Genomic DNA, 26,484 nt, shown 5'->3' with positions numbered 1-26,484 from the left:
CCCACGCAGCCAATCGACAACCGCGCAGCCGTTCCAGTGAGAAAGTAGCCGTCGACTCAGCGCAAGTGCGCTGCGCATGGCGGAAGTGACGGTAAGCTTCCGCCCAGCGCGCGGTAAGGTGAGAGGAAAGGGACAATCTTGGAGGGGAGAGCGACCCGGGCGCGAGGAGGCGCTGTGCAGACTGAAGAACGGCGTCTGAGGCGAAAGTGGAGGTTAGACGTGAGTGTCGCCGTTTGCCACAGCTTATGGCCTCGAGCCGCCGGACAGGACGCGATCCTGCCTTTCCCGAGGTGTCCTTTTTAACCCAAGCCCTGCTCCCCGGGAGCCCCAGGCTGCCTCTCAGCATTTAGCCCCTGCTCGTTTTCTCCCCTAACTCTGCAAATTGCCTAGGACGTCGTTCAGGATGTTAACTTTTTTCCGTAATAACTTAGTGTTTCAAGTGAGCACTGAGACCCAAAAAGGAGAAATGGTTTTCTAAGGCTATATAGCAAGTTGGAACCAGCCGAGGACTCCTCACAGGGTACAAGTGGAGAGAGTGCTTTATTAGGTATCAGAATGTCTTGGTATTCCTCTGTTGTGTCCTCAATATGTGCCAGGGCAGTAGTTCACAAAGTATGATGTTTCTGAACCAGCAGCAGCTGCATCACCTGGGAACTTGGTTAGAAATGTGAATTCTCGAACTTCAGCAGACATTCTGGGGGCGGAGCCTATAATCAGCGTTTTAATAAGCCCTCTAGGTGGTGCCATGCGCACTATGCTGTGCAGTAAGTTGAGACCAAAGCACCACCACACTTCTGTGCAGTGGATTTAGAGAGACAAAGTAACCTTCCCAGAACCACTCAGCTAGTACCTGGGTTTGTCTGATTCCAAAATCTGTACTTTTAACCTCAAGCTTTAAGTCTTAAAGAATAACAAGGTCAGAGCGGCCTTTGCATACCTTATTCATTCACCTGTAGTTCTCCACCTGACGTAAGCAAGAGAATCGCCTGCACAGCTTTTTCAGAATTCCATAGCTGGTGTTTTCCTCCACAATCTAACCCCAAGATCCTGTTTGAGTAGGGTGATGGTGCTGTACCCCAAAAGTGATACACACTGCAATACACACCACTCTGTCTGGACCTGGTGGGAGTGCCACATAGGTCACATGGGTGTCCATCTTTAGTCCTTACTTTCCCCTGGATCTTGTTCTTTTTGGTCCAGCCTCTTTTCTGAACCCGTTTCCCTCCCATGTGCTAACTATGGTGAAGCCTAACCAGCTCACTGCAGCTTGGATGTGTACTGTCGGTCTAAACCCTCTTCTATAGGCTCCCTGGTGGCATGCGGCACTGGAGAGAAGCCGACCACTCTGTCGGAGAATGTTGGAGGACTACCTAGCCCGTGGTCAAAGGTACGTTTTCAGTCTGCTGGGGCTGGTGGTAAAGGTTTGTGATAGGAAGCTAAGGAAGACCACTCTGAAGGAAGAGTAGGAATTAAGGGAATGACAGTGGGGAAGGTGAGAGAGCATTGCAGGAGATAAAACCATGTTGGCTCGTTAATAGTCAGGAATACAGCTACAGATGAGGAAGAAAAGGGAGGGTCGTGCTGGGGAGTTCGTTTGTATCCCAAGGGTGGAGGAGGAAGCCACAGAAAGGATTTGAGCAGGAGACGTCACTTTTCAGATCTTGCGTCTGAAGCAAGATCACTCTGGCTCCTGTTTGAAGGACTGGATCGGAGTGGGAGACTAAAAACTGTAAAAGTTGTTCAAGTGAGTGTCAACCATGAAACAGGTAGTAGTTGGAAAAAGGAAAAAGTTCTCAAGTGAGATTTAACGGGGCACTGAAGATGGAGAAAATTGGAGCAAAATGGAGTTAATTTCTTTTTTAAAACTTAAAATTTAACTTGCTGTAAAATGTATGTAATTGTCCATTTTTAAGCCTGTAGTTCAGTGGCACAGTGAACTATATTCACTTTGCTCTGCAGCCACCCCCACCATCCTTTTCCAGAATATTTGTCTTGCAAAACCGAAACTTTGTACCCATTGACCTTCTTACCCCTAGCAATGACCATTCTACTTTCTCTCTGAGTATGACTCAATACCTCCCAAGAGTGGAATTGCACAGTATTTGCCCTTTTCTGATTGGTTTATTTTACTTAGCATAACCTATTCCATGTTCATCATGTTGTAGTATGTGTCAGAATATTCTTCCTTTTTAAGGCTGGATAATTTTATTAAATGTTTGTTAAATGTCTTTTGTATGTACGCACCACATTTTGCTTATCCATTCATCTAGTGAGGGAGAGACACTTGGGCTGCTTCCATCTTTTTGCTGTTGTGAGTAACGTGTCTGTGTACATCGGTGTGCAAATAGCCATTCATGTCCCTGCTTTCAGCTCTTTTGCTGTATACCCAGAGTTGAATTGCTGGATCGTATGCTAATTCTATTTTTAATTTTTTGAGGAATTTCCATATTGTTTTCTGGAGCAGCTGCAACATTAAAATTCCCACCAACAGTGCACAAGGGTTCCAGTTTCTCTACAACCTTCACAGTGCTTATATTCTGGTTTTGTGTTGTTTTTTAAGATTTTATTTATTTATTTTTAGACAGAGGGGAAGGGAGGAAGACAGAGAGGGAGAGAAACAACAATGTGTGGTTGACTCCTACTTGCCCCCTACCAGGGACCTGGCTGGCAACCCAGGCATGTGCCCTGACTGGAAATTGAACCGGCGACCCTTTGATTGGCAGGCTGGCACTCAACCACTGAGCCACACCAGGCAGGGCTATACTTTGTTCTTTTTGATAACAAGTGCTATGAAGTGGTACTCATTGTGGTTTTGATTTTTATTTCCCTGCTGATTGGTGATGTTGAGCATCTTTTCATGTGCTTGTTGTCCATTATTGTATCTTTGGACAAATATCTGTTCCAGCCTTTGCCCACTTTTGAGTCTGGTCATATTTGTTATTGTTGTTGTTGAGTTTTAGGAGTTCTGTGTGTAGTCTGGGTATTAATCCCTAATCATGTATGTAATTTGTAAATATTCTCTCCCATTCTGTGAGTTGGCCTTTTTACTCTATTGACAGTGTCTTTTTATACACCAAAGCTTTTATTTTTTTAAGTTAAATTTATTTTTATTTTATCCTCACCTGAGGACATCTCGTTTTCATTGCTTTTAGAGAGAGAGGCGGGGAGAAAGGAAGGAAGGAAGAGAGAGAGACATGGATGTGAGAGAGAAACACCAGTTGGTTGCCTCCCACACACACCCAGAGAGGCTGAACCAGGGGTCAGACCCTAGGTACATGCCCCGACTGGGAGTCAAATCCATGACCTCTCAGTCATGGGACAACACTGCAACCAACTGAGCCACACCAGCCAGGGCCGAAGCTTTTCGTTCCAAAGAAGCCCAGTTTGTGTACTTTGTTGTTGCTTGTGCCTTTGCTGTCACATGCAAGACACCATGACCATATCCAATGCCATCAAGCTTTCCCCATTTTCTTCTCAGAGCTTTGTAGTGTTAGCTCTTAAGTTAGGTCTTTGATCCATTTTGAGTTATTTTTTAAAATTTATTTTTCAGTTCTAGTTGACAAGCCCTGGCAGGTGTGGCTCAGTGGATTAAGTGCTGGCCTGTGAATGGAAGGGTCAGTTATAGTTGACATACAATAGTATGTTTGTTTCAGGTGTACCACATGATGATGATTAGACATTTATACAGCTTACAAAGTGGTCACCCCGATAAGTCCAGCACCCATCTGGCATCATACATAGTTATTACAGTATTACTGACTGTATTCCCTATGCTGCACTTTTCTTTCCCTTGACCATTTTTATAACTGGCAACTTGTACTTCTTAACCTTTTTCAGAGTTAATTTTTTTAAAAGATTTTATTTATTTTTTAGAGAGGGAAGGGAAGGAGAAAGAGAGAGAGAGAGAAACATCAATGTGTGGTTGCTGGGGGCCATGGACTGCAACCCAGGGATGTGCCCTGACTGGTAATCGAACCTGTGACACTTTGGTTCGCAGCCCGCGCTCAATCCAGTGAGCTACGCCAGCCAGGGCCCAGAGTTAATTTTTTGATATGGTGTTAGGTAAGGGTCCAACTTCATTCTTTTATATGAGCATATCCAGTTTTCCTACCACCATTTGTTAAAAAGACTTGCCTTTCCCCATTGAATAGTCTTCATACCCTTGTTGAACACAGTCAGAGGGCTCCTTACCTGCGGCACCCAGAAAAGCCCAGTCTGAGGCAACAGGCTTCTCGCGGGCAGAAGGGCTTGTCTGTCAGGTTGCTAGACGAGGAGGCTAGAGACAAGGCTCAGGTCAGTCTCCCTGATCCAGGGTTCAGGGCAAGTTTTTAGGGCCAAGGTAAAGGCCAGTTTTCATTAGAGGACCGTGGACCTTAGCCACTTAAGGTGAGGGTTCTGGTGTTCAAGTTCCCGTCATGTCCCAGTCCTTTGGTTCTGGCTGCAGCTGGAGGACAGGGCATCTGTGCAGTGCTCTCTCTGTAAAATAACTCAAGGATTGTATTTAGTCACAGATCTGCTTTAAGGGAGCAGAACTCCTTTTAAGTTGGTCAGGTGATTTGTGTACTGTTTTAATTTGGTCATATGTACAAGGGTTCATTTCAGGGCTGTCTGTTCTATTTCATTGGTATATTTGTCTTTATGCCAATATCACATCGTTTTGATTACCATAGCTTTGCAGTATGTTTTGCAGTCAGGAAGTGAATCCTGTAACTGTTCCTTTTTCAAATTATTTTGGCTATTGAGGGTTCCTTAGGATTCCATATGAATTTTAGGATGAATTTTTCTCTCTCTGCAAGAAAAAGTCATTGGGATTTTGACAAGAGATTGCAATGAACCAACAGGTATCTTTGGATAGTATTAAAATCTTAACAATATCAAGTCTTCCAATCTGTGAACACAAGGTGTTTTTTTCATTTATTTGTATTTTCTTCAATTTGTTCAGTGGTGTTTTGTAGTTTTTAGTATGATTTTCACCTCCTTGGTTAATTCTTAAGTGTATTTTCTTTCTGATGCTATTATAAATAAGATTATTTTCTTAGTTTCCTTTGGACTGTTCATTGTTATTGTAGAGAAACACAACTGATTTGGGAGCACTAATTTTGTGTCCTGCAACTTTGCTAAATCCATTTATTAGTTTAACTGTGTTTTTTTTCTTTTTGCGTGCATTCTTAGGGTTTTCCACATCTGTGATCATATCATCTGCACAGATGATTAGTCCCCCCCAAAGTTGATTTTTTATATGTCATATTGTATTATATTGTGAAGTTCTGCCCTTAACTCTGAGATTCATAAAATTGGTGTTTACACGAGTGTCACAGGAAGTCAACAGGCATGCAAAACCCGACCTGTGTTCCCCTCTCAGCTTTCTAGGAGCAGAGAAAGCCAAGCAGGGGAGCGATGGTGGGGAGCCCTTGTCCAGAAAGTATCTAAGGGACTGTGTCTTGTTCCCTTTTTGCTTTCACCTAAGGTTTCCCTTATCTTAGGAAGTGGGGAATCTGGCTGAATTCCAGTGCATCCATCTGGTTAAACATCCTGGGTGGTCTAGGATGGAAAAGAACTTGATGATGTCCGATTTGGAAGTGAGAGAGACGGATTTGGAATTAGAATGAATTTGCCTTTGTCAGGTTGGGGCTTTTTAGCATCACTTCAACACTTAATCTCAGCCTTGGGGGTGAGTACAGACACACACTCCTGAGATCTCGTGGGTTCAGTTCCAGACCACCACAGTGAAGTGATTGGTAATCTTTTTGTTGGAGAAGAATCTTGCCTTCAATTTGTGAAAAATGCAGTATCTGTGAAACTCAATAAAGCAAAGTGCAATAAAACAAGGTGTGCCCGTGTGTCCTCCCAGCTGAGTGCCTCTGTCATCCTGCCAGCTGCTCGTAGTGGGATCTGGAGGGGTAGGTGTGCTCTGAGAGGAAAGATCGCAGCCCCAGACAGACATAAATGGGGTCACAGAAATCAGCAGCTCTGGAGGGAAAACCAGGAGCCATGGAAAGAGCACCTGTTGTGAAGCAGAGGTCTGAGTTTGCATCCTGGTTCTCTCCTTTTTGCCTACAACAAATGTTCTACTAGCACTTAGGAGTCCTTAGTAGGTGTCAGTTTTGCTAAATATTTTACATATTGTACATTTGTTTTCCTCCAAAGGCTGTCCAAACTCTTAACCACTATACTGAGCTCTCCTTTGACTTTTTTTTTTTCTATAATGAATGTAGATTGTTTATGTAATTAAAGTGATAGTCTCGGCCCTGACCCATGTGGCTCAGTTGGTTGGGCATTGTACTACAGAGCAAGGGAACGCTGTTTGATTCCTGGTCAGGGCGTATGCTTGGATTGCGGGTTCAGTACCCGGTCCAGGCACATATGAGAAGCAACTAATCAGTGTTTCTCTATCACATTGATGTTTCTCCCCTCCTCCTCTCTCTAAAATAAGTAAAAAAATAAAATGATGACCTCAAGAAGGCTATGCTTGACCTTAAGGCCACCACAGACCCCTGGAGGGCCATAGGGAAGTCAGATGGTTTGGGGAGACTACTTCATGGTACCCTCTTCCTCTCGCTCCCTTTGAAAAGATGAGGTGCTGTCTTCCCAACCCAGCAGTTTTCTGGGGATAAAATCAGTGCCCTGGTTACAAGTGACTGGGTCTGCTGTGTCATCAGTGAACAGTGTGAATTCCTGGACACGCTGCAGGGGAGGTCTGGGAGTTTGCATTTTCACCTCTCTTGATGATATTGATGTGTATCAAGGCAGGAGTACTTCTTTGGGTAATGAGTGCCAGTTCTGCCACTAAAACCTGTGTGCTATTCAGCAAATTATCTTAGCTGGTGTTTCATGTCAGCCCTGTGCTGAGAGGCCAGATAATAATACACAACAGTGAAATGGATTACCCTATTTCACCCTCTTAGGACCTGAATATTCCCATTTTACCAAAGACGACACTCAAGTTTGGGGTGGTAAACTCATTGCCTATGGTCACAACGAATGAAGTGACAGAGCTGTAATTTGAACCCCGGCTTAGGTCATAGTGAAGTGCCTGGAAACCGGAAACACTGAGAGCAGTGATGATTATATTCCGCCCCCCCCCCTCCCCCGCAGGCCCCAGCTTCTCTCTGTAGCTCCCTTGGTGGCTAACATAGTGAGGTTACAGCCACACCACCGTAGACCTGGGCCCTGTCTCCTGGCAGCTTTCACATTATCAGCTTCCACACTGGGATGTGCCTTTTAAACCCAGATTCCTGATTCCCACCCTAGAGATTCATGGGCCTGAGATGGGGAATAATAGTTTACCAGTGAAGTCCGTAGAGAAATGACCACTTTCAAAAACAGTAAAAGGAAGAGGCCTTTCTTGACCATCAATCTAAAGGACCCCCCCCACCAATCATCCAGACCTCCCTCCCTCCTCCTTTCGCTGTTGGACACAAGGGTGTATGTTTATACTGACGCCCAAGGACTAGAAGTGTCGTCCCAGCTCCTTTGGGGCATGAAAAGGAAGTCTGGTAATACATAGCCAACCCAACTGCAGGTACTCAAGACCAGGGAGCAGAAAGACATTTAAAAGCTATCTCTTCAACAACGAGACAGTTACAGGAAAGGGAGGTGTTCTTAGGTAACACTCCTCCCTTCGTTGGCGAGGGCCCTAGCCACATGATCCCCGTCAACTTTTGTTACGTAAGTGCTTGCTTGCCCAGAGCTCGTCAGTTTGAAGCGCAGCATAAGACTCTTGGTTTCAGTTCTCTGAAAAGAACTTGTAAGAAGTCATGCCTCCTGAGGCAATCAAACCAGTTGAATCACTTCTCCTTTTATGGGAACATTGTTTCCTAGATGTAAAATGAGTATTAAACCTATTTTGAAGAGCCCTTCCAGCAGGTTCCTACTGTGCCAAGCCCCCAGTTTGAGGGTTTCCGACAGGGTAGTGGGAAGGGTAGGACGCTGGGCGAATGAAGGGCCGAGTTGGGGCTCTTTAATCTGGAGAATGTGGGCAGGGAAGCTGTCTTCAAATTCCTGAAGGAGCATGACCCGTGGGAGATTTGGCAGCCGCGTTTGATTCTGTGGAACAAGGTTCTCGTGCTTTGCCCAAACCATGTTAGATAGCGGGATGCCAGCAGGTTGTGAACTAACTGCCCATCACTAGTTCAAGTAAGGTCTGGGTAGACCTCAGGGTAACCTCCAAGCAAGACTGGCCTGAATTCGTATCCTAACTTCCACTTAGAATTGGGCAAATAACTGATCCTCGGTTTCTTTACCTGTGAGGGAGTCTCACTTCGTGTGTGCGTGTGTGTACAAAGAGAGAGAATGAATAGTGCAGACCCAGGCACACAGCAAGACTGTTCACCACTACTGCGGACTGTGTACTGCTTGGGCTGCAGTTACAATGTACAGTTATCATGATGACAGAAACGCAACCCTCAGCTAACTCAAAAAGGGGAATTTACTAGCTTACGTAATTGGGAAGTCCAGAAGTGGAACTGATTTCAGATATGACTAGAGCGTTCATCTCCTCTCTGCTTTTGTGCCGGCTCCATACTTGCAGCGTGCTCCTCCCTCGCCCGCAGAGGGAGAGGAAAACGTTGCCAGTTCCCCGAGTCCCCACACCACTTAGCAACCCCAGGGTTGCTGATCTCGGGGAAGACTGGTCCAGGGCACATGCCCCCCTGCACGCTGATGAACGGGACAGGGCCGAGGACCAGGAAACAAGGGTGCAGCGTGGACTCCCACACACGTGGCTACTGGAGGGAGGGCGGGAGAGGTAACACAGGTGAGAACGCACCGAGTGCCCCATCTCCAGGCTGGGCCCAGGGTCACAGTGGATCGATGTTTAATTGGAAAACAAAAATAAAACAAAACCCAAAATTTTTATTTGACAAAACCAAAACTTATTTACAGTAGTTTTCTGCTCAAATTACTCAATGGGATAACTGTGCTAAATCTCCTCCCAGTTTACCTCACAACTAAATCAAGCAGAGGCTGCCCAGGCCCAGCCTCCCTATCCTGCACAAGGGTGGGGGGAGCCCAACCAGAATCCAGCAGCATGGCTCCGGCACCCCCCAGCACCTCCACTGCTCAGTGCACTGCGGGAAGGAAGAGTCCCACCCCAGCCCGATACGCTTCCAGTCTCCTGCTACAAGCACCTTGCAACAGTCACAGCGGCCCTGGGCTCACAGACATGGGCAGGGTGGAAAGGCTGGGCAAACAGCAGCAACTAATCTCAGAGCTGCCATGTTCATCCTTCCCCAGCTGGGCCCCAGGAGTGTGAGGATCCCCAATCCCCTTCCCACCCACCCCAGGGCATGCAAGGAGAAGGCAGAGGAGGAGGGAGGAGGCAAAAAAGAGCCGAGGAAACTTGCCCACTCAGAGCAAAGCTCCCTCTCCTTTAAATACTAATGTGCACTCCCAAGCAATGGGTGGGCCAAGCCACTCAAAGTGAGGGTGCTTCCCTCGGGACTGAACACCTGTTTCTGCCTTTTCTCCTGGCCAGGCCTTACCAAGGCAGCCACCAATCCAGCAACTCTCTTCCCCCTTGTGCCAGGACTTGGCAACCTAAGGAAACTACAGGCTGGGGCTCCTGACCTGTCTTTTGGCCCAGAAACAATGTCCATCAGAACAAAAATATTTTGGCTAATAATAACCTAGGATTAGTGTTTCTTAGGATATATAAAGATGGGGTATATTGCTGTTGAACGCAGTTGGCAATGATACAAAAAATAAATGGGAGGGAGGAGATAAGACCAACTGTGATCTGTTCCACTGTGAAGTTCAGGGCAGGGGCCTCTGTAACTCCAGTGTGAAGAAAGGTGCAACACAGAGACACTCCCAGGGGCAGGCCTCCCGCTCTCCTGCCCCAGCCACCTCTGAAGGCAGTTCCGCAGGCAGGCGGCTGGGGCCACTCTTCCTGCTTCCTCCAGGAATGCTTTCCTGCCACCGTGGTGAGAAAACCTGCCAGCAGATGGAGCTTTTGACATTCTGGCTCCGCTAATCCAAGTTCCTAAAGGAATCCAAAACTCAGGCTGCAGGGCAAAGCTTTCAAGAATAAAGGGGAAAACATTAAAGAGGGAAAAAAACCCAAGAAAACAAACCCTACTGCCTCTGTCTAGCTTACTTCTCCCGCCCCCCAAAAGTACAGTAAAAACAAAAATAGAAAAAAACACCTCTCCGGTTTTTATCACCCTTCTCTGCTCTACGCCTAGAAGGTTTGGTCAGATTCTCTGCTGGCCCCTCTCTCTGGCTTTGGGTTTATTCCCCTCTGTGCCTGATGCAGAAAAGCCAAAGCCAGTATACATTTGTTTTCTCCTTCTCTCAGTAAACCAAACCAACAATAAAACAACCATTTGGAATTTTGCAGAGATGTAGCTGGTCCCCAAAATAAAAATACTCCTTCCTTGTAAAACAATCACCTGTTGCAACGGTGGACGACCATTCCCAGTTCATCAGACTCCATCATACAACACACACTTCCCCATGAACGCAAACCACGGCAAAAAGGGAAAAATGAACACAAAGTTTAGCATAAACCTAAACATTCAACTGGAGTCGGTTCTACGACATCTGCTGGGTTCCTCTTTTCTTTTGTTCACACTTATGAACTTGGAATGTCCACACTTGGCTTAACAGAGAAGAGAGGTCGGCTCAGGAGCAACTTGGACCCAGCGCAGGGCTGAACTTGGCAGGTTTTCTGTGCCTAGCTCAGGAAAGCAGGCTGGGACAAAGGTGTCCCGCGGATTCTCTGGAGAAGTAGCAGCAGCACCATGCCTGTCTCCACTCTCTTAGTCTCCTCACCGGGGGAGGCCTGGAGAAACGGCTGAGTCAGAAGAGGAGAGGTCCCCATCGCAGCGCAGTGACACCGGCTGGTGTCTTCCTGCTGAAGACCTCAGGACAGAGGAGATGATCCTGATGTTTGGCAGTGATCCAAAGAAAACCCTCTGTGTGAAAGGGAACCAAAACATAAACCCAGAACAGCTGGCTTGAGCCCTGAACACCCCTGTTGGCAGACGCCTACTTGGGGTTTTCAGAGACCAGGGGGATGGGAGTGTGCAGTAACGGGGGCGACGGGTCCTGCTGCTTCTGAAGCTCCATCTCGGCAGCCCTCTGTAGCGCCACCTCCACGAGCAGCTGGAAGCTGCTGAAGTCCTCCTTGTCCTGCTCTGGGGGTGTGGGTGGTGGTGTATTGAAGAGTCCACCTGTGGGGCTTCCAGCTTCCGCCCTGGTCAGCAGGGTGAGGGTGTTAGCAGGGGTCACCAGGGATTTGGCGGGCTCCAGCTCCCCCTGTGGGAAGGGGGCTGCTGGCTTTTCCCCCTGGGCCGAGTGGAGTGGCACGGAGCACACAGACAAGGAGAGCACATTGGTGGGGGCCGGCACAGACACAGCCAGCACCGAGGGGCTGCTGCCACGGGGGAGGGCCACATCTGAGGCCTTGCCCCCGCGGCGGGAAATGGTGTACTGGTTGGGGTCTTGGCCGTCCTTCCGAAGCATGTCTGGGAGAAGCCGCCGCCGAGCGTTGATGAACCAGTTACATATCTGGAACGAGTGTTAAGAGACTGTGATCAGTTCACTCAATCAAAACCACTGTGAAGCACCTATGTCAGGCCCCAGAACGCAGCAGCAAACAACACACACACACACACACACACACACGACCTCAGTCCTCAGAAAGGCTGATGTTGGGAGGGGAGAGTTAAAGAAGAAATCATACACATGAATATAAACTGCAACTCTGACTCAGCCGGTGAAGGAAGGTACCGTGGTGTGCTGTTGGAGACACTAATGGGAACACCCACTCTGGTCTCTGCGGGCTCAGGGTGGCATTCTCTGAGGAGATGGCTCCTAAACTGAGATCTGAAGGATGATGGGCAGTAGTTTAGGTGGGAGGTGGGAAGGGAGAGGACGTTCGACTGAGGAAAATGAACCTCTAAAAAGACCCTGTAGCAGGTGGAAGCAGAGTGTCTCTGAGGAACTCGGAGAAGGCAGGCCTGGGTGGCTGGAGCTCAGCGTGGGGATTTGGTTCTTTATTCTGAGGTCAGTGCGGAGAGTAGGAGGGTGTTAAACCAAGGAGCAACCTGCCCTGTGGCGAGCGGAGTGGAAGCAGAGAAACAGTAGTTCAAGTTGTATTAAGGGAGATGACAAGAGGACAAATGTTTGACCTACTGGGAAACGGGAAAGGAGAGGACCTGGTGCCCAGCGGATACGGGGTATGAACGGGAAGAGACGGGGCAGTGCCGAGGGCGACTGACTCCTGAATTTCTAGAGCAGAGTCCTGAGGCAGGCCACAGAAACGCCATGGGGCTGTCAGGCAGAAGAACATTACTGTTTCCAAGCAAAACCAGGCTCACTGGCTCCAGCTCAACGTGCACTCAAGCAGCATCCTTAAGTTTATATTCCTACATGCTACTCAGAAAGCTACCATTTAACCTTGACCCCATTCCCATTTAACTTACTGTTTGGATCAATCTTTTTGAACTCTGCATGAGGCATGAAATTCCTCACTGTTAAGTGTTATTCTGCAAAGCCAAGACACCTGGTACCCTGACCCACATCTGTCTGGATTCTTAGAGATTTTATTTATTTTTAGAGTGGGGAAGGGAGGGAGGAAGAGGGGGGAGAGAAACATCAATGTGTGAGAGAAGTATCGGCTGCCTCTCACATGCCCCCAACTGGGGACCTGGCCCGAAACCCAGGCATGTGCTCTGACTGGGAATCGAACCGGTGACCCTTTGCAGGCCGGCGCTCAAGCCACTGAGCCACACCAGCCAGGGCTGTCTGGATTCTTTTTTAACAGCTTCATGGCTCTCCAACCCAGCCCCTTCACTGGTTGTCACTTCTTCTAAAATGCAAGGCCTGTTATTCCTGTTCTAAAAAACTGCCCTGCCTCCTACTGCCCACAAAATCAAATCTAAGACACACGAGCCTGGCTGTTAACCCCTCCTGTCAGTATTTCCAGCCCTTGCATTCTTCGGCGTGTGAACTGCGTGCTCACCAGCCGCTCATCAGCCCTGTGCTTTTCTTCTTCTTCTTTCTAGTAGCTCCTTGCCTTTTGCACATCACAATTGTTCTTTCTGAAATGCCCTCTTCTCCACCTCAGAATGGCTACTCCTCTTAAGTCTTGTTTGATCTAAGATACCAGCCATCAGGCCTGAGCAGAGGAAATAGATTCAAAATCCCTTTTCACCTAGGGCTGGTATAGGGCCTGGCAGTTTCTTTTCATACACAAATGAATGACACCCTGAGGACAGCAGCCGTCCAGGAAGAGTGTGAATAGCTTCTCCAGCAGACCCTCATCCTGCATCCTTCTCTACCTTCTACAAGACCAACCACTCATACCCTCTTTTCTCATTTACTCCTAATGGCCTGGAGGTGTGGCAAGACGGATCCTGCCGTAGCTCACCCACCTGAGCTCACCCACCTGAGCATCGTATTAAAAGTTACGGATCAAACCCAGAAACTTTCTTAGCTGCAAGGCTGGTGTAGGTCATAAACACAAACCTGTTTCAAAACATTAACCCTTTCCTTAAATAGACAAATACAACCCCCCCCATCATTTTTTCCAAGTTCTTTTCCTTCTTGCCCACCACTGGAGGGGCCACTGAAGGGGAAAAACTGCTTAACAACTTACTTGCCATCTCAGAAGTAGCAGGAGAGAAGAAACATTGGTTAGACACTGGATACTGGGGGTGGGGCATGATGGGTGTGGCCTAGTAGGTGTCCACCCATCTGGGCATCTTTCTGGAATGTTCACTGAGTTTACCGAACTGCCATTTACTGAGACTGAGTACCTACACAATCTTCTTCTCATAGTTACATCAGCTCTGAGTTTGATCAATTCCCAGTTTACCAATGAACACACTTCCAGCTCAGCCTGGAGAAGTCAGCCAGAATTGGACCTCCAGTCAGAGATCCCAGGGCCTGGGCCTTTGGATATGGAGGAGCAGGAGCCCCTCCTCCCTGGATCTCTGAGGTTGTCACAGAGCCTCTCACAGCCCATCTTACTTTGTTCTTCAAAACAGGTTAGAACTCCCCACTTTCCAACGGCTCTCCCTCCCTTTCAAGGCCTTGTGCTCACTCAAATACCTACTGAGCGCTTACTATGTGCCAGGCTCAGTTCTCGGTGCTGGCGATCCCTCTGTGAATTAAACAGACGTGCACGCTACCCTGTAGCACTTCCAGTCCACCCAGCTGTGGAGACTGGCAATCAACAACCATGGTGAATAGCCACCAGTAAGTGCCAGGACGCAGACAGACAGAAGTAAAAGGGTAGCATGTAAAGGTAAGAGCGACTTCCGCAGACGAGGGGTCTGGGAAGGCTGAGACCTAAAGCAGGGGTGTCACACTCATTTTCACCAGGGGCCACATCAGCCTCGCAGCTGCCTTCAGAGGGCTGAATGTAATTTCAACTCCTCAACAGTTGAGGAGTACTTACGTTTATACAGCCCTAAAATTATTTCGGCCGTTTCAAGGCATCTGCGAGGCTGATGTGGCCCCTGTTTAAAATGAGTTTAACACCCCTTATTCTTTAGGTCCTAAAGAATAAGAAAGCCAGCCATATAGAAAGCTGAGGGAAGAACGTTTTAGAGGGAAAAGCAAATGTCAAGGCCCTGTCCTGAGGCAGGCAAGGGTGTGGTTTAAGGAACTGATGGAAGCAGGCAGGGCTGCGCCCACTGGGCCAGAACACTGAAGTCAGAGTCTCAAGGGCCTGACCAAGGGCGTCCAACCTGCCGCCCCCGGGCCGCAGGCGGCTCACAGTGGCTATGAATGCGGTCCAACAAAAGACCGTAAATTTACTTAAAACACGATGAGCTTTTTTTTGTGATTACATATCACAATGTATTTAATGTGTGGCCCAAGACAATGATTTTTCTTTCAAAAGGTGGGACACCTCTGGAAACAGGGTCTTGACCTAAATTCCACTCCAGGTCCTGCTCCTGGTCCCATCTCTCCTCCCCTCTCGACAGCTGTGCTCTCAACAGATTCTTGCAGAGCATGCAGCAGCTACTATAGGAGAAAGAAAAGACAGGAGCCCCCTGCCCCTTGCTTCCTGTGTGCTGGGGTGCTGGGACTGTGGGCTACAGCAACATGCTATGTTTCTGAAAACATTCCTCTAATATTTGCTGAGTGATCAAAACCCCAGTTCTTCTCCTCAGGGCTCCTACATCAATTCTACACCTGCCTGTCACCTTTCTTGGCCCATACCCAGGCAAGCCCTTGGGTATCTACCATCTTCCTATGTCTGCCTCTATACCCAGCTGAACGGCTGGCCACTTATGAAAGGCGCTGGTACCAGGAGCTGGTATGCATCTTTGCCCAGCAGGCTACAGCTGCATCCATTCCACAGGTGAACCAAGGATAGCACTAGGCCCCTGGTCCTACCAGGACGGGAAAGCTCCTGGGCAGGCAAGAGCCAGAGCCTTCTTGTGGCCTTTCTCTTCCTTTTCCGGTCTGCCTGGAAAGGTCCTGTCCCTGGGGTTCTCCCTTATCCCTTTCTCACCTCTATGGTCCAAGCAGTACTTCTGAGCACACACACCACCGCAGGCATCAGCAGACACGGGGGGAGCTGAATCCTGGCAAGGGCTGCAAGGGATCTCCAAGGACAAGGCTGAGCAGCTGGGCTCCATGAAGGAAGAGAACCAGCACTCTGATACCAGGTTAGCACGTCAGCCATCTATCTCACCTGCACTATGTTTAATCCACGTGCAAGCCTGGAAGGGTGGTGAGCAGTGTCCCCAAAGTGCCAAAAGGGGGACTGGAACTCAAAGAGATGAAAGAGCTTGCCAAAGTCACACAGCCCGAGCACAAACCTGGGATGCAAACTCAGGGGCCCCTATTTTTTTTAAAGGTTTTCTTTATTTCTGGAGAGAGGAGGGTGGGGGTGGGGAGGGAAAGAAAGGGAGAGAAACATCGATGTGAAAGAGAAACATGTATTGCCTGCCTCTGGTACACACCCCAACTGGGGACTGAACCTGCAACCCAGGCATGCCCAGACCAGGAACCACCCAGGACCTTTTGCCTTGTGGGATGACTCCCAACCAACAGAGCCACACTGGTCAGGGCCCTGCGGCTATTCTTACTCTGCTTTGCTGTGTCTTACTGTGCAGAGGAATAATCATTATCATAATCCTAAGAGTAAACACTTGTTGAAACAAAACATATCAGGTGTTGTTCTAAACACTTCCCATTTAATTACTCATTTAATCTTCAACAGTTAATGAGACCGGTTCTGTGATGATCTCCATTTTATTTGGACTGTTGAAAAAACAGAGGCCCAGATCAAAGAGGTTCAGTAACTTGCTCAAGGTCACAAGTGCAAATGGAACTGGTCCAAACAGCCTGCTCCCAGGCAGGTGGAAAGAACTGGAGAGTCAGCCTAAAGCCTTTTCTCCTTGTTCAGTTGCTTCCGTCCCTCAGTAGCAGCTGCCTCCTCAGTGACCGGTGCTACAGAAGAGCGCTGCGCCTCTGCCACCTCACCCCTGGATGCGGAGGAAACAGAGCACCGTGACCTGGGTCAAGCGAGGTAGGGATGGGTGTTTTCGCTGAGAAGGCAGTGCTGGGGAGGGGAGCCCGGGCGTGTTCTAGCAGCTGTGCGGGCCATCTAGCCCCTAGCTACACCTCCCATTTTGGCTTATATTCCTGAGAACGGCAGAAACCCCCCCACCCACATATTCTCCCACACACTCACCCTGGTCTGCAGAAAACTTGGCAGACTCCTTGTCTGTTTTGTCTTCTCGTCCGACAGAAATGCACAGCTGAGGGGGGCTGGGAAAGGCCAGGAGGCCTGAGCACGCCCCCAGTGCCAGCTGTGATAACAGGCTACCGGATTTTCTGTGGCCCCTTCCAGCAGCCCGACCCATGCCTAAGTCAGGAAAAGGGCACGTGGCTCGCCCCCACTCCAGAGGTCCTTGGGCAGGTGGTGGGAGAATGCCAAGGTGAATTCCGTGATTAATATGGCCAAACAGACTGGGAGCCAGCCCAAAAGCCTGTCTCTGGCATAAAGGAGGGCTCTGTCTGAGAGGCTGTGCCCTGACAGTATTTTGTTCCTTTTTATCAGAGGCTGAGCTGAAGGACGCAGGAGGAACCGCTGTGGCAAATGGGAGTGGGAGGGACACCAGGAAGCCGTGAAGGCCACAAGGATCAGGAGCAGGGCATCTGACACAAGTGCTTTAATTTCAGTATCTTTTTCAGCTGTGAAAGGCAGGCCCAAAAGAGCAGATGGGAGTGAAGGCGGGGAGAGACCTCTCCCAAACTTCACGGTACTTCCACATATTGCAACCACCTGCATCCGAGCAGGCTTGCAGTATTACAGTCACCTGGAGGGTGACTTTAAGAAATGGCTATTTCTCATTTGTTTAAAATATCTAGTGGGGGCGGGAGTGAGTCAGGAATGTGTCTTTTTAAGGTCCCCAGGTTCTGCCACCCAGGCTGAGGTTACCATGGGTTTAACCCACCAGTTTAACTTGTCCTTGTGGGCAAACCCCTTTATTCACAAAGAAGCTAAAAAATATATACATACAGATGAAAATGTGGGGACACAGCCCTGGCTGGTGTCACTCAGTGGACTGAGTGTTGCCCTGCGAACCAGGTCACCGGTTCGATTCCAGCCAGGGCACATGCCTGGGTTGCAGGCCAGGTCTGCAGTTGGGGATATGCGAGAGACAACCAATCAATGTTTCTCTCTCCCTCTCATTCTCCTTCCCTTCCTCTCTCTGAAAATAAATAAAATCTTAAAAAAAAAAAAAAAAAAAAAAGACAGACAGAAAATGTGGAGAGACAGAGGCTGCCAGCAGGAAGAATGGGGGGGGGGGGGGGGGGCAGCTAGCTTTGGGGCCAGAGGGAGATCAGCCTGACGGATCGGTAAGGGGTGCCAGGGCACACAGTGCCACCGAGCAGCCACCACAGCCTCTACAGCAGGCTTCTTTCTTGCCCAGTTCCCGGATGGCCGCCCCGACCTCCCAGTTCCTTCAAGTCTCCACTCAAATGCTGCTTCCTGAGAGAAGCCTCTCCTACAGACTCCGAGGTGGTCTCTTAAATGACATCTCCTCCTCTCCGTGCCAGCCGAGGGCAGGGAGGGTTCCTGTTCTACCGCTGTTTCCAGCACACGGCTCTGGGCCCGGCACAGAGCCCAGCCCTAGTCAGTACTACAGTGGAGAAATGGGGCCTGAACCTCCCTGCCAGGCTTCCCTCCCCAACAGACAGCCCCTGAGACATCAGAAACCACAGCAGTAAAGTGGGTGTAGAGGGCATCACAGGGACCTGTGAAAGTCCTTCACAAATGACTTTTTTTGTTGTTGGTCTCACCCTCCCAACTGCCTAGCCCTAGGCAAGTACCAGCAAACCAGTTAGTTAAATGACTCATTGACTTGCTAATGAATCGCTCCGGGGCAGTTAAAAGAAGACAATCAGAAGAGAAGTCCCCAGGGGAAGAGGAAACCAACCAGGCCAGGTGATTGGTACCAGGGGTGTATTAGATTAAATGTTCTCTTTTGTCGATAATCTGCAAATGTTTTTAGTAAACAATGAAGTTTTAAAAGTTAAGTACAGGAGAAAGATGCCTCCAGGGACTCAGGCCCCCTTTTCCAATTGATAAGCCACATTTCCTTACTTCTGTGGTCCAGGCTGTTGCCATCTCCAACACTTGAACTTCATTTTCTGTCACTTCAACCGTTATTTATGGAGCACCTCCCAGATACAAGGCCCTGAGGTAAACACTCAGGGACAATGATAAATGAGACCACTCTGGGGTCGAAATGCTGACCCAGTCCCAGGGCTGTGGGAAGGCACAGTTCCTCCAAGGGCGGGGAGTCTCTGGCTGGGTGGGAGCAAAGCGGTCTGCGGCACTGAGCAGGGGGGCCGGAACGGGGAGGAAGCCTGCTGTGCAGATGGGGACAGGTGATGCTGTCGTTCAGTTGGCAGGGCCACTGAAGGGTTGGACCAGCACAGAAAAGCCGCCATATTCCAGAAATATTTAAGGGATATGTGAAAGAATTGGTGACTGATCACAGGAGCCTGAAAGAATCATCCAAGAGAACTCATAGAAAGGGAAGATGCCAGCGTGGAGATGTTATCAGTCTTCGACCAGGAAACCTCCCAGCAGAGGCGTCCGTGTGCTGGGGACTCACAGCCGCTTCCACCCAAGACTGCCAGGGGGTCCCCACTGACCAGGGGGTGCGGGATCCAGCCTGGCCTGGTCAGAAGTCTCCAGCTAACCCCTGCCCCAGGCACACGGTCCTCTAAGTGGGACTTGGGGATATGCTGCCCTGGGGAGCCACTAGTTCTCCACAAGAACACTCTGGAGGAGAAACACTTGTGGCTTTGCGCTTCTGCTCCGATTATGACAGGTGCACCATGGCTCCTGGCAGTCCGGACACGCTCAACCTCAACGTCAGCGCCTCTGTCCCCCACAGCACAGCCCTGCCAGCCACACACCATCCACCTGCCAGTACCGCGGCTGGATGGAGTCTCACTGGTTTTACACTAATGTACTTTGGAAAACTGTTAATTTTATAGTTGTGTGTAAGAGCAAAAGACATTTTAACCCAGTTTTCAGTTTGTGCACACTTAAGTAACGTGGTAATTAAAAATATTTTCCTTTAAAAGGAGATGGTACATTACTCAGATTTGAGAAACAGTGTCCCTGACTAAAATCAATTTCAGTAGTGTGACAACAAGTGGTCTGAGAACCAGTGGAAATACACAGCAGTGGCCTCCATGATTTCAAAAGAAAATGCTTAACAAATGGAGTGATTCGGGTTCAGGAGGGGTGGAAAGAACCCAAAGGAGATGGCCTGCAGGCCCAGAGGGCTCAAGGCCCCAGGGGCAGAAGAACGGAGAGATGGGGCTGCTAAGTACCTTGGAGTTTGGACCATCTCCCGAGGTCAACAGGGTCTGTGGCGTGTGTGCCGCAATCAGATTTGCACTTGTGTCCAAGAGACCGAGGGAACGAGGCTGGAGGTAGGAAGACCAGCAAAGAGGCTGCCTGGGTAATACGGGCTCTCAGGGTCCAGACTTTGGCCTGTGAGCTCAAGTCTACTCCTCCTGGGAGGCCTTTTGAGGCCCCACAGTGACTCTCTGCTGCCTTCAAACAGCAGTGATCACTTCTGGCACACTCCAGTGGCCGAGACTCTCCTGCTATTCCATCCCAGACTAGAGGGAGGGATGAGTCTGGCTCCTGTCTGGGGTCCCAACTTGGCCCAACACAGAGCTGGGCACAGCGGGGTGCTTAGGAGGACACTGCAGGATGGGAGACAGCTGGGGTCAGTCCAAGACCTACGATCTAGGACAGAGGAGAATGAAAAGGAGAGAGAGCAGAAGCACCCACTCTGAGCCACGCAGCGCACAGTGAACCCTGGATTCTTCTCGGCCCCTCCTCCAGAGGCACCCTGCGGGTGCCACACCACCTCCCCTTTTCAGAAGAGGAAACCCGAGGCCCAGGGAGGAGGCAGCGACATGGCCAAGGTCCAGGCTTCCTCTTGTGGGGAAGATGGGCTCCGAGTCAGGGTCTGTAATGCTAGAGCCTCTCTTGTAGACGGCTCCAATTAGCCAGTGCCTGGAGAGTGTAAGTCAGGTGACAGGAGTCCCGAGGACTGAACACTCTCAGTGAGACTTCACGGAGGAGGCAGAGGAGGAGGAAGAGGGACAGGAGCTGGGAAGACTGGGGGGGGGGGGGGGGGGGTGTTCAGAGTGGATAAGAGAAGGAAGGAGAACCCATTCCACGGATCGGATCGGAGTAATGGCTGGGAAAGGACCAAGGGAGGCAAGGGCGGGGCCTTTGCTAGGCTGAGGCCCTGGCGTCTCCCAGACAGGTGACAGACAGACAGACAGACCCAAGGCAGTCCTGCCTCAGCACCACGAAAGCAGAAGAAAACGCCAGCACGTCGGCAACTGAGGCAATTCCAAGGAGATAAAATCTTGCACTTTGACAGAAGGTAGATAACAGTCTTCCGAACGTGCTCAAAGCCCTTCCACATCCAGTTCTGCATCTGTCCCTCAGAACGGTTCAGCCAGGCCGAAGAGGACAGTCATCCCCACTTCACAGGTGGGGAAATCGAGATGTGATCCACAGCTTCGAATCAGCAGAAACGGGTTTTGGACCCAGAATGTCTCTGTACTTTCCTTGACTATGATCCCAACACAATCTTAACCACACTGCAGACCATCAACTTCTCCACAACCAAGTCGCCATCCAAGCACCACCTGCGGGGGGGCTGGGGACCTAATCCCAGGCACTCAGTGCATTCTCACTTCCACAGCCTCCAGTGTTCATGACCACACCTAGGCACTAACACTGACCCCTGCTTCTTTAAAACTCTCAGAAATCTGAAATCTAGCTGCAAGGGCCTCAGTCACTATCCTCCCTTGAGGCAGGGGGAGTGGGTGTTCTTATCTGCCCAAAAAAGAAACCAAGGCCCAGAGAGGGAGGTGACCAGCCTTAGGCCACACAGTGAGTCAGTGACAGGGCTGAGATAGGACCAGAACCCAGGTCTCCTGCTACCCCCTCCTTACCTGCAGCACAGATAAGTTAGTTTGTCCAGACAGGCTCAGCTTCTCCTGCTCGGAGGGGTAGGCATTGTACCGGTGCAGGTACAGCCAGTCCCGGAGGATCTTCACTGACTCCTTGGGCAGGTTCCCTCTGCGCTTCCTCTTGCCTGCCAGGGAGAGGAGGCCTTCGTCCTCACCCAGATCACTGTCTGACATGGTGTCGAGGGGCTAAGCTGGACCTCAGGAAAGCCTGGAACAAGGGACAAAGGTGATGGGGACATTATTACCATGCACTGCCACTTACCCTCTTCCTAGTCTGCAAACACACCACTGCCAGGGCCTGGGACACCTGACTGAACCACGGGGAACCGCGGTTTGAAGCATCAGACCGTGCACAGCCTAGGCGGGCCGGCAGGGAGAGTGCGAAAGGCCTCCGCTTCAGTAGGTGACTGCTGACCAAAATGGCAGCTCATGTTTCTCATTTAAAAATTTTTTCAGTTCCAGTTTACACTCAGTATTATTTTGTATTAGTTTCAGGTGTACAGCGTAGTGGTGAGACAATCACACATGTCCCAAAGGGTTCCCTAGAAATGGCAGCTCACTAAGAAGCAGTACCAGCTACCACTGAGGTCTGTTTTTCCATGCTCTGTACTGAGCACTTTCCATTTATTATCTCATTCAGTCCTCATAAAGCCCTAGTAAGGGAGACACTGCTATGTCACCATTTTATAGATGAGCAAAGCAAGACCTAAAGAGATTAAGAAGGCCATTTGTGATACTATGGTGATTAAACAGTTATCACATGACCCAGTAATTTCACTCCTAGGCTTCTACTCAAGAGAAATGAAAACCTATGCCCACACAAACGTTTGCACACAAGTATCAACATTAGTCATAATAGCAAAAAATGTCTATCAACAGATGAGTGGGTAAGTAAAACGAGGTCTATCCATACAGTGGAATGTTACTTGGCCATAAAAAAAGATTTGAAGTCCTGATCCACTCTACAATGTGGATGAACCTGGAAAATATTATGTTAAGTGAAAGAAACATACCACAAGGAACACACACCATGTAGTTCCATTTTAATGAAATGCCCAGAATAGGCCAGAAGGGGGTAGAAGGATGGTTTTTTTAGGTAACAAAGATGTTTAACATTGACTGTGGTGATGGCTGCAGAGTTGTGAAGGTACAGCTCACCCTTGAACAATGTGGGGGCAGGGGGGCCAGGCCCGAACAGTGGAAAACTGCAAATAACTTTTGATCCCCCCAAAATTTGTCTCTGTATTTATGGGGGATTAGTTCCAGGAACCCCTGGAGGATACCAAAACCAGTGAATGCTAAAGTCCCCTACATAACATAAACCAAAGCATCCATGAACTTCAAAGTACAAATGGAAGACAGTACAGGTTTTTATTGAAAAAAATCCATGCATAAGTGGACCTACAAAGTCTAAACCTGTGTTGTTTAAATTTCAAACGTACTAAAAACCACTGGCTTGTTCACTTTTAAATTGGCAAGTTCTATGGTATGTAACATATCTTAGTAAAGCTGCTTTGGGAAAAAAACCTCCCATATAGGATGCAGCACATATAGTATAGTGGGTCTGGAGCAAGGTAGTTAGCTCCCACACCCTTACTCCATACCAACTTGCCTCCCAGGTCTCTCGAGACCAGTGAGGGTCAGGAAACTATGGATCACCATGGTCTTACAGCAATCCCTGCAACATTTACTGTGTACCTACTGTGTGCCCTGCAAAGTGTTGAGTCATCCCTACTAGTTGTCTCTCAGACATTCTCCTTTGTCATCTAGCTCCCAGTCTGGTCCCTTCAACCTGGCTGTGTAACTTTGGGCAAATGTCCTCGCCTCTTTTGGGCTTGAGCCCCTCTTCAAATGAAAGATGTTTCCCTAGACAACCCAGCTCAGTTGCTCAGACCTTGACAAACTTCTTGTTCACACATGCAAAAGAGATTTACATTTTAAAATCAAAAGTTCCAGGCCAAGCAGATGCTAGAATCTCAAGGCTCCTCCCTCCTCAGCCTTTAATAGCTCCCCAGCCGGCTGGGCCAACAGACTGGCATTTCCCAGGTTTTGTTTCCTAGACTTGGGCCAGAGCCCAGATAACTGGGCTGGCTAGGCCAGGCTTTCGAGGGAAGGGTCTACCCTCCCAGCCAGGCCACCTGGAGGTGAGACAGGCATTGATTAGAGGTGCCACTACTCAGAGAGCACCAACAGGCTGGCTGCTTTCTGAGGTCAGGTGTCTGAAGTTTAGCTGGCCAGGGCAGTTGGGATCTGGGCTCAGGGAGACGCATCTCTGGCAGGCTGTGAGTTTACTCAAGGTTGTATGTACAAATTCCAACCTGGCTGTCCGCCAAGTTCCAGTCTGCAGGATTCCAGAGTGTCCTGCACCTCCGCCCGCCTACAATCCGGTGAGATATCTCACAAATACACCCCTTCCTCACACCAGGCACCTCTCTAAACAGCACTCATAACTGGCACCAACTAGTCGCTCAGCCCCTGGAACGCCCATGAATTTCACTGACAAATACAACACACACGCAGCTTACAAATATATCTCACTTCCAGTACGGTCAACTGGTACCCATAACTAGCCCAACTCCTGGATATAAGCCCACCCACGAACTCCAACCCGACCCGCCCACCCACGGTCTCTCAGACTGGGAAAACTCCAGACGTCATCACACCAGCCATCAGTTCTTACCCTAACTGGCCTGAGGCAGCAAAGTCTCGACACAACACCCGCTGCACCCTGCTACACTCTCCACGACGCCGACCTGCAGCCACTCTCGCACGAACTTTCTGACAACTCTCCAGCCTGGCCGGACACTCCCCCGCGCCGCGCACTCGCGCTGCATTCCCAGCAGTTCACACAAAGCGCGCAGCCTCCCCCGCGGCCCAGACCGAGTCAGAGCACATGGCTCCCGGGGCGGCAGAGAATCCGACTGCACTGGGGGCGCCTGCACCCCCTCACCCCCCAGCCCCGCGTCAGACTCGGAGCTCCAGCTCAGCCGCGGGCCAACAATCCAGTGGGTCGGGGGCTCTGGAAGAAAGAAAACTCACGTGTCTGTCCCGCGGCAGGAAAAAGTTTGGTTCCCACCCCCTTCCCCCGCAGCTCCGCGCAAGCTGACTCTTCGGGGCTCGGGGCCGGCCGAGCCTGCGCGCTCCGCTTTGTGCTCCGAATTCGGCCCGGAGGGGGAGGGGAGAGGAGGGGGCTGGGCTCCCACCTCCGCACCGCCCCCCCCCAGCCCTGCGCCCAGACTCCATGTTGGCCGCCCCCTACCCCAGAGGCTGAGAGCTTCCCCCGCAGGAGGCTCGGCTTATGTTCCGCGTGCCCGAGGGTCCCCGCGCGCACAAACTTTCTTCAGGTCGCTGGCCCCCCGAGCCCCACTTCCTTGGCCCGCCTCAGAGTGACAGATGCCTCCGAGACAGACTTTCCTTTGTTTCAAAGGAAAGGGGAACTCGCGCGGGCTCCCGGGCCCTCCCAGCTCCAGGCCCTTCCCGTTGCCCCCACCCGCAGCTGTCACTCTCAGTGGCCCCCACCCCCGCTCCGCCGGAGCGCGGCGGGGTGGGGGGGGGGCGGCCGGCGGTTAGCAACGTGCACTTTTGAAACCAAACAAACCAGCCCCGCGCGCTCACCCCGGCCGGGGCAGGGGCGGCCCGTCTGCCGTGGTGGGGTCCCAAAAACCTGGGTTCCCCCCAAAAATGTCCTCGAGAGAGCTTTTCCCCGGGGGGTGGGCCACCCCTCCACCGGCCCCAGCCCGCACACTGCGGTTGGGACTCACAAACACCAGAGTTCACACACCCACAATCGCACGCGCCAGGACGACGCCCCCTCCCCCGCCCGGCCCAGAAAAAAAACTTTCCAAGTTGTCCGCGCGCCCCCCGCCCCCATCTGCTCCGCTTCTATGCCCCACACTGACTTTCCCGAGAGGCTTTTCCGTCCACGCGGCCTTGAGCTCGGTCCGGGGCGTCCTGGCAGGGGGCAGAGGGCGCTGGGGAAGCGCGCCGCGTACCTGCCGGGCCTGACACTCGGCCTGACAGCTCGCGGCTGGAAAGCACCTCGCGGCCTGACGTCAGATCCCCTCTCCTTCCCCCACCGCCCCCCCGTCCGCTCCTCGCCCTCCCCCACCCACCCGGAGGGAGAAAACAAACTTTGTGCGGAGCGCGTCGAGCTACGCCCACCCACTGCGGGGCGTGCCGCCGGCGGCGATGGGCTTCGCCCCGCCCACCGCGCCCGGAGGGGGCGGGGTCGGGAGGGCACCTTCTTCCTGCGCCCACCCCCACCCTCAGGAATGCCACATGGCCTCCATGGAGGAGTGGTGGGAACCCTGCCTAGGGGTTGAGCGCTTGGGGGCGGGAAGGGGCCCGTACCTCTTTTCGGAGAGCATTTCCGGAGCGCCTACTGTGTGCTTCACGCTGGGGGAGGGGTCCTCTGCTTGGAGGAGAAAATGCAAATTCCGACGTTTGTAAGTGTGCTCCCTCCACCAGGTTCTCCCGCAGGCGGTGTGATTGTTATTAAGGTTCTGAGAGGAAACTGAGGCCCACGTAGCCCATGGATTTACCCCCAGCTGGTTAGGACCGGCTCTGAATGCGACGCCTATTCTGCCCACAAGGGCCCGTAGAGTCGGGTGGAAGGCTCCCTCTGACAGCACCGCAAAGCCTGTAGCCCCAAGGTCTGGCGCACGAGTGGCGGCCTGCGGTAATATAACAACCGCCAACTCTGCAGGGGTATTTGTAACACAAGAAGCTGAGGGGGGCACTTCAGGGGTATCTTCCGGTCTAATCCGGTTTATGGGGTACGTGCTGTTATATATCAGTCCATGGTTTGTTTGCTCTTGAGCTTCAGAGAGGTTCCTGCTTTTTGTCGCACTGTCAACTGGTGTCACTCTGGCCACCTAGATAGACAGCGGAGCCTAAGCCATGGCCTAGACCCCATTGACACAAGCCCTTGAAGGAGGCAGACCACCTGTCTAGGAGCTCCCAGCACCCCTGGCCGGTTTCTTTTTC

At 50.7% G+C, this 26,484-nt stretch overlaps 1 protein-coding gene and 1 long non-coding RNA gene across 7 annotated transcripts; one reads left to right on the top strand and one right to left on the bottom strand.

The window, feature by feature from the left end:
- The first annotated feature begins 96 nt into the window (after positions 1 to 96).
- LOC118496830 lies at positions 97 to 6,289 on the top strand. Of its 2 annotated transcripts, none has more exons than XR_004899389.1 (3): positions 97 to 290; positions 1,305 to 1,387; positions 5,173 to 6,289. It is a non-coding gene; the product is annotated as an uncharacterized LOC118496830 (long non-coding RNA). The 2 variants fall into 2 exon arrangements; XR_004899390.1 differs by having other exon boundaries at positions 99 to 290; positions 5,363 to 6,289.
- A 2,544-nt stretch (positions 6,290 to 8,833) lies between these two features.
- TGIF2 (TGFB induced factor homeobox 2) lies at positions 8,834 to 25,683 on the bottom strand. 5 transcript variants are annotated; one of them, XM_028523945.2, is made up of 3 exons: positions 25,630 to 25,683; positions 21,481 to 21,706; positions 8,834 to 11,511 (listed from the first exon to the last, which is right to left on the bottom strand). In XM_028523945.2, the coding sequence occupies exons 2-3, from the start codon at positions 21,670 to 21,672 to the stop codon at positions 10,990 to 10,992; spliced, it is 714 nt and encodes a 237-aa protein (XP_028379746.1). In that variant the 5' UTR covers positions 21,673 to 21,706; positions 25,630 to 25,683; the 3' UTR covers positions 8,834 to 10,989. The 5 variants fall into 5 exon arrangements, with proteins under 5 accessions (XP_028379746.1, XP_028379743.1, XP_028379745.1 ...); XM_028523942.2 differs by having other exon boundaries at positions 25,398 to 25,657; XM_028523944.2 differs by lacking the exon at positions 25,630 to 25,683 and adding an exon at positions 25,491 to 25,605.
- Between the last annotated feature and the right edge of the window lie 801 nt (positions 25,684 to 26,484).

The sequence above is a fragment of the Phyllostomus discolor genome, chromosome 9 (assembly GCF_004126475.2).
Source record: "Phyllostomus discolor isolate MPI-MPIP mPhyDis1 chromosome 9, mPhyDis1.pri.v3, whole genome shotgun sequence".
NCBI lineage: Eukaryota > Metazoa > Chordata > Mammalia > Chiroptera > Phyllostomidae > Phyllostomus > Phyllostomus discolor.
This window is presented reverse-complemented; position numbering and strand designations above follow the sequence as displayed.

What these genes read in the sequence shown, in the direction of transcription:
- TGIF2 (XM_028523945.2), bottom strand. Translation starts at nt 21,672, where the DNA reads ATGTCAGACAGTGATCTGGGTGAGGACGAAGGCCTCCTCTCCCTGGCA. An exon ending in CTAACTTATCTGTGCTGCAG is followed by an intron (nt 11,512 to 21,480) that starts GTAAGGAGGGGG and finishes CACTCGTTCCAG; the next exon opens with ATATGTAACTGGTTCATCAA.